A 12,092-nucleotide genomic window follows, 5' to 3' on the forward strand; every position below is an offset into this window, starting at 1 on the left:
AAGAAAAACTATTACGGTCGCTAAAATGAAATAAAAACAAATTAACTAATTAGATGATGAAAATCATACGCCTTTCAAATAAAAAAAATAGCATTATTATATCATCTTCATCAGATGATTATGTCTTTGTTAGAGTCAGTAACAGATTTGATGTTAAAATGTTTTTCAGGTCAGTCGTCAAAAAAGAGACAAGCAAGGTTTTGGTTAATTCAGGGGTTTTTTTTCTTACATTTTATTTGTAGGGACAGAAAATTGGGTGGAATTGAGACAACAGAATACAGATCACTTACTGTTTAAAGTACTAATAGCTACATATATTTGTATAAGAGGTATTGCTTTCTCTCCAATATGTACAAATGCGTTGAGAAAAAGGTGCTATGAGATCAAAAACGGATGTTACAAGAAACGTGAGTACGTTAAGCTTTTGAGATTTATATTCAAATGTGTTCGTTCATTGCAGTTTACATTAAGTAAATGCCTAATACATTCTGTGGATACATTTACAAATAATACGCAGGTGCACAATGGCACGGGACATGAATATTCTGTGGCTAAAGGAGTGCTTCCATGCTCTTTCAAAGGGCTGTATAAGAATGCCACAGAAATAACACCATAGGATTTAATAGACAATGCAGCATGTACATAAGACATTTAAAATAGCTCTGTGGATTTTGAAGATAAACTGACATTTGTAACCATTATCTTACAAAGGGTGTCCTAAAAGTCTTTACTGTAAATACTTTTTTTTTTTTTCTCGTTCCAGGTATCATTCAGACAGAAGTGCAGCTATCAGTCTTTGATAGCTTAGGCTTTACTTTGCCTATGACCTGCCCAATGGAGAAGTGTTGCAAAACTTTTCTGTCCCATCTTCATTTTAGCACTCGTTCTGAGCCGATCACACTGCTCCAACAAATTTCTCTAAACGAGATCTGTTCTTAATAAACTGTGTAGCAAAAAGCCTGCAACTACACCGCAGATGAAAAAACTGAACTAGTGGAGAAGGACGCTTGTGCAAAGCAAGAGAAAGTCTATCCAAAGGAACTCAGGAACAACAAAAGCTCAATTCGAAGAGTCAAAAAGCTTTGCCCATACTGACTTTTGTCTTTTTTTTTAAGTGGAAAATTAAGCTGCTCACCAACATGATCATGAAGTTTTATCACACTCTGAAACATCCACACACTGTTCACATGCTGAGTTCCAGTGCGCTAGACTTTCCCTTGCTTTGTGTGAATGCCTGCAGTGGCAGTTTGGTGTTTTCATTCAATCCTTCCACTGTGTGGTTTGTCAAGAACAGATCCTGTTTCAAGAAACCCACCACGGATAATGTAAATTGTGCTACACGTGAGAATTGCACCGCTGCTCCAATGTCAACTGCTGAGCCATGGTCGAGCTAAAGGTTTGCTTTGAAACTGTCAAGTGCAGATGACCACAAATTTATAAAGGATGTACATATTGACTTTTGGGATGCCCTGTATAAATCTTTAGCCGTTCATCTATTTATTGAGATACTTGGCCACAGATTGGTACGCGATGATGATCTCTGTGTCCTTTGGGCAACTCAAGCGAAACTCATCCCTTTTGTAGGCGTTGTCCAGGTAACGTGTGAGGCCTTTCAGCTCGTCAGGGATGTCAAAGTTGCGGTACTTCTTGCACACCACCTGGGGATGATAGAGGCTTTAAAGATTTGCTTGCAGAAAGACTTGCATTGAAATTTGCAGCAGTGGATAAGCGAAGGGAAGGGCAAAAGAGGCTGTCAATTTTTATCCACCCATCTAGCCATTTTTTTTTTTCCACACTTGTCTTCATTCATGTCCGGAGTAAGAGGCGGGGTTAAGTGTTATATTCACGTTAAGTTAATTCAGTGCTTCTCAAATAGTGGGGCGCCCCCCCCCCTAGGGGGCGTGTGGTGTGATGCTGAGGGGGGCGCGTTTGACCCAGGGGAATGTGCTTTTCTTCCTCACCGCATGTGCAATAAGTGTAATTGCACATCCACTCCACTAGTTGGCAGTGGCGCTCTCACTGCTCATTGTGTTCAGTGAGTATTAACTACGGTGTAGGTTTGTTTCGCAAAGAAAACGCTATTACTTATAGATGCGGTGGAGAGTGGGTGGGCGCTAATAATTTTCTTCTTGCTAGGGGGAGGCGCAACAGAAAATAATCGAGAAGCACTGAGTTAATTTAATGATGTCTGTTCCAATACTTTTGCTCACTTGAAAAGTGGGTGTGTTCAAACAATAAGTGCTCTGTCCTGAGTTGTTTAACACATCCTCACGTCAAATAAAAGGTAAAATTTTACTTTAGTCTTGTATTCATCTTTTGATCTGAAACCTAAAGGTCTTGAGTAAGCGACAATGAAAAAAAATAAATAAATTAAAAAAAAAGCAAGTGACCTTCCCGTTCCAATACTTTTGGAGGGGAATGATTCATTCATGTGGTTTCTGCATTGTACCCTGCTCGCTGGGGGCTACCAAATTACAGTGTGGCCCGTGTTGTGAACAAGTTTGACATTCTAGCTCTAAAGGGACCAAAGACTGTGGACCAATGAGTGAGTACAAAAATGTCTCACCTTGACAATGTTGAGTTTGGGAAGCAGGTTGCAGTCGGCCAAAGTGAGAGAGTCGCCATCCAGGTAGAGACGTGAAGACTCTTTAGCGTTCGGGTTCTGGTCCAACTCGTAAGGAAGCGGCGTTTCAAAGTACATGTTGAGCTTCACCAGGGTGGATAGGAATTTCTTCTCTAGCACTGAAACACCACAGGTTGTTATTATTAGTAAGACACAAGGAACAAGCGTGTGCATAGTCCGCCCTTTTTTGCAACTCTAAATATAATCAACACACCTAAACATCCAATCATTCATTTCCTTCTGTTTATACAGGATCAGGTGAAAGTGGGGCATTCTCAGAACAATTCAGCAGAAAGGCATCCAGAAAGCATCCAAACAGGATGCCCAAGTCACCTCATGTGGAAGCTGTTCGTTTTAATAACCAAAACGACAGCGAATAAAACACATTAACACAGTGGCTGCTGATGGCCTCAACTCACGCCCACACGCTCCACGTTCGGACTGACTGCCCAAGCCAATCTTCCCTAACCTGGCTCGTCCCCTCTCAATGACGTCACCCTCTACTCAATTGACGCCACCCTCACATACACCAAACAATGAGCAGATATTACAATACAATGGAAAATTCATTCTCCCGAGGCACAAAACTCGTTCCAAAAATGAAAGAAACATGGCCAAAAACTGAGAGACGGATCCTACCTGAACCATTCCACCCCTTTAAGACAGCCTGCAAAGGAAACTTTTTTCCACTGCTTGCATCCATGATTTTGTTCTTTGTGTCATGGCCCACAGCTCTTGACCAAAAGTGGGGGTAGCAACGTATATTAACCGGAAAATCCACAACCGACACAAACACAGCCCGCGTCACTATATTCACTGCACAAATCCGAGTGTCCATGTCCTGCTCAATTCTTTCTTCACCAGTGAACAAGACCCCAAGGTAGTTGAACTACTCGACTTGGGGCAGGATCGCATCCCCAATCTGGAGTGCGCACTCGTCCCGACTGAGTTTGGAGGTGCTGATTCACAACAGCAGACTTGCATACAAAACGTGATAAACTTTCATTCTTACCACATGCTGGCAAGTGAGTATAAAGTACATTAACCGCCGATATTACATATCACAGAATGCGCTTTACCAATGTCCATCCCCCCCTAATGCATGAAAGACATTTGCTATTTATATTTCTTATTTTATTATTATTTTTTTTATTTTATGCTATTTTACTTCTAAAAAATACATGATACAAATATTTGTATAATATAGGCTGGGATGATTAAATGGCATTTTTGTTTCATTTCAATAGGAACTGACAATTTGTGATTCAAGTGTTTTGAGTTATGAGTATGGTCTCGGCACAACTGTACTGTATTTTTTTTTTTACTCTTATACACATCATTGTGATGTGGTCCTAATTTACTACATTTGTCAAAGGTTATAGAGGCGGCACATATTCGAAAAATTAATGAATTGAAAAAGGAGTGAATTTGAAAATGTACTTTTGAAAAAGTACTACTTTTTCAAATTTTTTTGCAGTGAATTTGAAAATGTACATTTGAAAAAGTACTACATTTTCAAATTCACGTCACGAAAAGTATTTCATTATTAAAAGTTCTTGTTTTATTAAAACACGGCATCTCAGTATTTTGGAGATTTCGGGGTTACAACTGTTGCGCAATGAACTACATAGTTTGCGTCATGTGGCACAAGAAAACACGGCCAGTTACCACTGGATTCATTTCACTTGGCTTATTTTATATTCGTGGCCTACAAATACTTGTGATACAAATTCTGACTGTAATTACTAGCAGGTTCAAAAGTCGAAAAAAAATTGGGCCACCACCAAATCAACAGGCAAGACAACTAGTGTAATCCTAGGATTCCCTGTGTCCCAAAAGTTCAGCCAGTGGAAAGGAAAAAAAACTACAATTATGCCTTTGTGTATATCTTACTGTCATTTAATCCGGGGATGGGATTCTTAATATATGCTGAGAATTTACGGAAGATGTCTTCTCCAGTTGACAGGGACTCCTTGTATCGACAGCACAACTTGGGGTACCTGTCATGGCAACGTGAAATAAGAAATCCAAGTGTGGCTAAATAATGGCAAATGTTTTTTGAAGAATCAAAGCTGAGTGCCATGCGATTGTCTCACTTGGGAGGCGCTAATTTCTCCTCCAGGAACTCTTCGATCTTGTTAACGTCTGTTTTGACTTCATCGTTGAAGAGCAGAAATGGAGGCTGAGAGCCCGGAGCCAAGTCCTTGAGCACATCCGGGGCTCTGTCATGCAACAAAGCTGATTACGTTCATCACACAATTCAATGAAAAACATACCTGGCAGTGACGTTAACCAGAGACAAAAAAAAACAATATATAATGAAATGGTGTTAGTTACAAGCACAATCTATAGCAGCTTCAAAAGGGAGAGTAGCGTGTATATTTTAGACGTTTTTTTTTTTTTGTCCACGTTTCATGTATTCTTCATTTGTGGGTGTGTCATTCTACAGCAATGCGGTCAACGATTTGAGGCTTTGGATAGCAGGTCCTATGGTTTATTTGTTCTTATTTGTACCCTTTTGCAACTTTGCACTACGCGGCTGCACTTACGTCACTGCACTGTCTGCTATTTGTTTGTTTTTTTCATCTATTGACCAAAGTTTTTATGCAGAACCTTCTTTGACATCTTTTATTTTACGTCACCGTTGTGTGGTTTTAATAAAACTTGCTTTTATATAATTTATATTAATTGTATTTTTTTTGCGTCAATGGTTATTTTTAAACGTATAAAACACAACTTTGTACAGTTAATTGCCATTTCTGAGGTCTTTTCTCGCCAAAAGATACTCATGCAACAATTAAAACTTCACTTCAACTCCGTATTTTGTCATGATATGAATGTTGTTGGTACTAGAAGTGTACGTACGCTACAGCACTCACAAAAAGCTAGGGAGATATTTGGCTTAAGGGTGAAATTCCAAATTGAATCTTTTTTTAACCTCTAAACTTTTGCATGCATGTTTAATTGTTTTCTAGCAAAGAGCTGAATGAACTGCCAGGACGAGGACATTAGAAAGGGTGTCCACTACTATGCAATTCTGTGACACTTCTCTCCTCTTGTTATCGTTGACGAAACCTGCCAATGATGCAACTCAACCATTTATTGAGCAAGACAATCTACACTTCCCGCTGAGAACATCCTGTTTAAAGTCTAGATGATTTCGGTGTAGAAAAGAGTCCAAATCTTTCACTTGGTGGTTTCTGTGTTTACCAAATTATTAAATACAATATTTAGTAAGACTTGAAAGATCAGTCAGAATGCTCTAAATTGGCTGGCACTCAAGAGGTTGTACCTCTATTTTTTTTTTTTTAATGGTGGAATGTTCCAACTGTAAAGCAGAACTGACATAACATCTACCTTAATGTGAACATTCTTAGCTACTTTTGTTCTCATTTGGTCTCTCAGCCTTGTGTAAGTTTAGCGTTGTTTTATGTAATTATTATAAGTCATTCGGCTGTCTTTCTGACCACCTTGTAAGGTAGTACGGATGTAACGATATCCAAACATTACGATAATATATCACGATATTTTCCTCACGATATAATAATTAATCGCTGTGAGAATTACTGCCGTTACAATCACAATATGGTGGGGAAGTTGACAAAAAATCTCACGATAATGTAAAAAAAAAAAAAAACTTTTAAAGTCACACACGTTCAAAGTTGCGAATAATACTCCAGCGTATAACGTGAGGATGGCGACTTCAAGTAACAAAAATACCTTGACCGCACATATATATTTTACATTGCTATTATACAAAATGATTTTTGGTGAGGGGCAGCATGGTGGACATCTGGTTAGCGCAATGGCCTCACAGTGCAGAGGTCATAGGTCGAGCCTTCCTGTGTGAAGTTTGCATGTTCTCTCCGTGCCTGCGTGGGTTTCCTCCGGGTACTCCAGTTTCCTCCCACATTCCAAAAACATGCATGGCAGGATGATTGGACTCTAGAAATTGCCCCTAGGTATGAGTTTGAGCTGGGATGGTTGTTCGTCTATGTGTGCCCTCTGATTGGCTGGCAACCAGTTCCCGCACTACTGCCTAAAGATCGCTGGGATAGGCTCCAGCACCCCCGCGACCCATTTGAGGAGAAGCAGTACGGATAACGGATGGATGGATGACTCAAAATAACATTCTTTTTTAAATGGTGCTTACCTTTTCATGTCGACTGTGGTGAGTAGAAATTTCACTCTTTTAAGCCAGAGAATCATGAAGAGTCTCTGAGCAAAAGGGCAGTTACCCACACTTTCCGCATCATTGCTGGCCTGGGAGCAGAAAATACAAAATACCGTTTTTACACAGCAATTTGTTGTCAATATCATGATGATAGGAGAAGCGCTATAGGAACTCCTGTTTCCATGTTGTATTGCTGGCATTATAGTGTTGTTCGACTCAGAGTGGATATAAAAACTTTAGACATCCCTTTCCAAATGCCATTTTTGTGATGTAAAAAAAAAATGAGAACAGCATAAATACAAAAAGAAAATCCACCATTGTGACCTATAATCGGTACCACCCAATTGAAAAAAAATGAAGTGTAATGAAAAATAAACAACTGAGGTAGTGTGGTTGCACAAATGTGCACACCGTCTTATAACTAGGGATGTGGCCTGGCTCAGAATAAATAATCATCTTTCAAACTTCGTTTAAATGGGAGTCAGCACATAAGTGCCACCCTGGAGAAACTTCAAATAAATCAAAGTTATTCTAGTAGGCTTTTCCTGACATTGTTTTGAATTCTAGTAAAGAAATGCTGAAAGGTTTTTGTGCTGATACCAACTTGTATTTGGATCTGTTCATAATTCCCTCCACTTTGTCAAAAGTCAGTTTTGGTGATGAGCAGTTCTGCTTTTGCTCCTAAACACCTTTTGGAATCACGGCCAAATGGTTGGCGTAAACACAGTACTGCTCATCCTCAAAAGAACACCAGACCTACAGACATTGAAACGAGGTCATGGCAGGATCATGCTTTGAGGTTGTTTTTCATTTAGCTGCAAAAGGCATCTTTGTCAGCATTGATGGCATTATGAAAAGTTCCAAATATGAGGCAACGTTGGCACAAAACGTGCAGGATTCTGAAAAATGCGGAAAATCTTTTTTGTGTTTGGTCTTGGTGACTCTGAGTGGGAGTTTGCTTCCAGTTTATGGAGCCTTTATTCACATTTCCTTGCATTATATTCTTGGAATGAATTCCATTTGAATATTTGAACTTTACTTGGGGTTATTCAGAGGCGTTTCAAATTGTGGCAGAGGTCTGCTGAACACAGCCACATTCAGTTATATGAGGGTGAACACACTTGCGCAACCACGTTAATTGCTGCTTATGTTTAGTGACCCTGATGGCAAGTTTTATTTTCAATTAAATTGTGCAGGTTGAAGGTCATAAAAATGGTGTAAAACGTTTTTAAATGATTTATCTTGGTCCCGTTTTTTTTTTTACACTATATAAAAAAAACTGGCATTTGAAGAAGGGTGTATAGACTTCTTATTTCAACAGTTTTAAACAGCACAAACTAATTGAAACTGAATCAAAGGCACCTCTGCACGGGAAGCCTGTGAGCGCATCACAATTTGCCCCAGTTGTTTAAGAACACTATTTATCATCATTACATGCAATCGGCGGACTCTTTAACTAACAATTAACCAATTATGCCCATCCCCAACCACTGCAGCACACGCTCACAAAGCATGGGGCTGACAAGCCATAAATTAGAATGTGCTGTCTGGATGGACGAACCGCAGTGAGCATGTCTGCCTCATTTGAGAGCTTCTGTCCTGTGCGGAGTTTATAAATTCTCCTCAAGCCAGCGTGTTTTCTCAGCGTAGAAAATAGATAAATGGCTGGTGAGTATTCATGAATAACAAACTTAATTGTATCAGAGGTTAATCCGAATCAACACATTTATGGTAATAATTGCAATCAATATAGTAGCGTGATGAATGACATTGCAGGACTCATGTTTTTAGTTTTTTAAGTATTTCCCCGATAGTTTATTGCTTATAAATGTAAGCCGCCGAGCAACTACAACAAAACATCAAATGGATTTTTTTTTTTTTGGCAGCATTTCAATGTTTTTTATTACTTCAGCCGTAACGCTTAGTAAGGGAGGTGCCATTGTGATGTGAAATGAATTACCGAAAACACGGTCACAAATATAATTATAGGGTGTCCCACTTGAAACAAATTGATGTGCGCTGCATTGGCAAAAAGAAATGAAAGCACCATAGAAGTGGCCTCACCAATTCCGGTCCTCGAGGGGCCCCTATCCATCCTGTTTAAGATATCGCCTTCCTCCAACTCACCTGATTCAAATCATCAGCGCATCAGCAAAGGCTCTGAGAAGCCTGATAACGATCCTGATCATTTGAATCAGGTGTGTTGGAGGAGGGAAACTTCTAAAATTTGCAGGCTAGTTACCCTCAAGCACCAGACTTGCATGCTGACCACTGGTCTTGGTTTGGAAAAGTCTAAAAAAAAAAAAAAAATTCTTAATTGGTAAACATTTTTAAAGGTTTACCCGTGTCTTTTACAACTTGGAGCAACTTTTTAACCATTGAGCAATGACCAATGATTTCATTGGAGTTCAAAATGTCGTAGCATACGTGGGACTGCAGACAAACCAACAGTATCAATGCTTAAATCTCTGTGCGGAAGTATTATAAAATAGTTTTGAAATGGCACGCCAGCCTAAAAGTCGCTTCAGGCTGGTGCGTCCAACCAAAATAAGATTACATCTCGCAGAGCCTGCTCCGCTCGACTCAGACTGTCGAGAGTTCAACATGTGCGGAATTTCAAGTGGAGGGACAACACGCCCACGATTGATAAAGATGACAACCTAAACAATCTTAGTCAAGTCTCTCGGTTTGCTCTCTACATGGAAGATGCATGACGTCGGATTTAGCCATCAGCTTTTCTGTTTGAGGATGACGCAACTGTACGCATTAAAAAAAAAAAAAAAGTAGATAATGTAAAACTATGAACGATATGTAGCATAACTCAGACTCAAAGAGGTGAAGTGAAGTTATTTTGTGTCTTCAAGGTTGTGATTTGTGTCCTCATTAAAATCAAACTAATTAATATTTCCCATTAATATGCAACAATTATTTTACGTAGAATTTTTGTATTCAACATTTCTGTCAAACCAACTAATATGCAAATGCCAATTCCAGTCAAGGTAACCTCATTTCTTTCATGCATTCCAATAATTTTTGAATCAGTGAATGCATTTAAGACTAAATTAAGAAAAAAGAAAAAACAATGCAGGGCTCACCTTGACAAAGAGTTCAATCTTTGGAACATCCACCTTACTTTCCTCCCTTTTTTGGGCCATCTGTCCCCTCTGCATGCGCAATTCTTTTGTTCCTGCAGATACATCATTTTTCAAATTGCCACTGCAAAATCCCCCAGAGATTTGATGAACTGTTGTACTCACAGTGGATGTCGCACTTGGCACGGGATTGATATTTTGCTTGATTTTACTCCACTTGTAACGTTTCAAGGTAACTTTCCACCTTTCTCCACTGTTGACTGTCGTCTGTGTGCTGCTGGTATTTGGTTAGTGGCAAACCACACCTGACAATCCACAGCTCCTCCCAGCTGCACCTGTGTGACCTGTAAATCTGGTTCTCTCTTCTCCTCTTTACAGCGTATTCAGAAAAATAAATCTCATCCCGTGTCTCAGGCTTATTCTTTTCTATCGCAAACTGCGATCATTAACATCACTGAGCTCCAAAGTTCAACGTGCAGCAATCCAAAATTCCAAAAGGTATTTTGTGTTGCCAATATCTGTCATGGCGGCCCCCATTTTCGACAGCGCTTTTCCACATTATGGTCGCAGGTGAGAGCTGCAACCTATCCGAATGAAAAGGAGGACAAAAGGCAGGATAAACCTGGGCTGGTCGAGAGTCAATTACAGCGCACATAGTTGGTTGTCCCCCAGTGGCCATGGTAATGAAAAGCGTAAACGTCGACAGAATAAACTTCAAATGCTGATTCAGACTTTCTGCAAAAATGTGTAGGAAACATTTCACTGGCGGACGTGTGACTCATTGTGACACATCTCAAACATTTGCCAACAGCCAGCCAGCCTTCCTGCATAGCAGGTAGTGTGACTCAGCAAGAAACACGAAGATTACAATCAGATTGAACTTTTCCAGCAACATGAGCGTCAATGTGCACCAGAAATGGAACCGACTAGTGGACTTGACGATTTCACTACTGCGTAATGAGGCTTGTGACTTGAAGTTGATTACCGACACGTTGGTCAAAAGCTCATTTCAATCAGAGCGTTGTAATTTATTGCAATGTTTTCAAAGAAAAAAAAGCCACTTCACACTATTTTGCCCTTGCCAAATGTACATCATCTGCCCATGGAGGTCTGTAAATCAGTTTCTGCTTCCATGCCAAGTATGAAAGGGGATGAGAGGAGCCGCGTCGGTTGCCGGCAAATTAAGGGTTCTCACCTAGAATGGTGAAAAGGCCTGTTTTAAATTGCGGCTAGCTGCGTTCAGCTCCGAAAATACCAAAACTTGGTTTGGCCTGCACCTGCGGCGATTTCCACCAAGCCTCGAGGTACACTTTAAGATACTTCTGTTTGTCTTCAAAGCTTTAAATGGCCTCGCCCCGCGTAACTCTCGACCCGTGGTACGTGACCAAATGCTGGTGTAGGTGCCGAGGACTAAGCGCAGCCTCAGAGGGGATCGCGGCTTTTCTGTTGCCGGACCTTCCCTATGGAATTATCTCCCATTAAATGTTTGGCAAGCCCCCTCTGTGTCCACTTTTAAAACTCGCAATTTTATTCTTTAGGTTTCGACACGTGACACTGTCACTGTCCTGCTGTTCTTCTGGTATCTATTGTATATGTGTTTTAATTGGTGTTCTAATTACCCGCTAATTTATACTACACCATATGGAAAGCACATTGTTTCAGCTCCAGCAGTTGTGAAATGTGCTATATAAATAAAGTTGTAATGTATTGTATTGTACTTACTCGGCACATGAAAATAGTGCCCATGGTTTCGAGTCAGGAGGAGTAGGAAGACAGCCACATTCTTTGAAGATTTCTTCAAATCAGCAATATCAAGTGTATGAATGAAGCGGCCTCATACACTTTATTTTTGCTCTGATGCAATAACCGCAAATGTAAATCAAATACAAGTGTAATTATAGTTTGTCCCATTTTATCAGACAATTGATGGGTGTTGGCAGTGACAAAAAGGAAGGAAGAAAACATTAAATGTCTGTAGATTCTTATGCGCTGATCAGCGTCAGTGATACCAATAAATGTACACACTGTCCAACGGCAACAGGTCATTACTCAAATCATCTAACTGGCCTAACATAACCAAAAATCATCATCATCATATTTATGATGAATGTTTACCTCATTTTATATATATATATATATAATATGTGTGTGTGTGTAGCCGTGGGCATTTGTTTAAGTCGGACTAAGTAGGGCTTCACTGAAG

General features: G+C 39.9%; 1 protein-coding gene across 3 annotated transcripts; it reads right to left on the reverse strand.

Annotated features, from left to right (window-relative positions):
* Nucleotides 1-198: 198 nt before the first annotated feature.
* Nucleotides 199-10,213, reverse strand: clic3 (CLIC family member 3). Of its 3 annotated transcripts, XM_088280736.1 has the most exons (8): nucleotides 10,055-10,157; nucleotides 9,893-9,984; nucleotides 9,040-9,089; nucleotides 6,777-6,886; nucleotides 4,720-4,845; nucleotides 4,517-4,623; nucleotides 2,567-2,742; nucleotides 199-1,658 (listed from the first exon to the last, which is right to left on the reverse strand). In XM_088280736.1, exons 3-8 carry the CDS (start codon nucleotides 9,058-9,060, stop codon nucleotides 1,494-1,496), a joined length of 705 nt encoding a protein of 234 aa, XP_088136862.1. In that variant the 5' UTR covers nucleotides 9,061-9,089; nucleotides 9,893-9,984; nucleotides 10,055-10,157; the 3' UTR covers nucleotides 199-1,493. The 3 variants fall into 3 exon arrangements, with proteins under 3 accessions (XP_088136862.1, XP_088136860.1, XP_088136861.1); XM_088280734.1 differs by lacking the exon at nucleotides 9,040-9,089 and having other exon boundaries at nucleotides 10,055-10,213; XM_088280735.1 differs by lacking the exon at nucleotides 9,040-9,089 and having other exon boundaries at nucleotides 9,893-9,975; nucleotides 10,055-10,194.
* Between the last annotated feature and the right edge of the window lie 1,879 nt (nucleotides 10,214-12,092).

This window comes from Idiotropiscis lumnitzeri, chromosome 18 (assembly GCF_059441095.1).
Source record: "Idiotropiscis lumnitzeri isolate Australia: NSW breed Sydney's pygmy pipehorse chromosome 18, RoL_Ilum_1.0, whole genome shotgun sequence".
NCBI lineage: Eukaryota > Metazoa > Chordata > Actinopteri > Syngnathiformes > Syngnathidae > Idiotropiscis > Idiotropiscis lumnitzeri.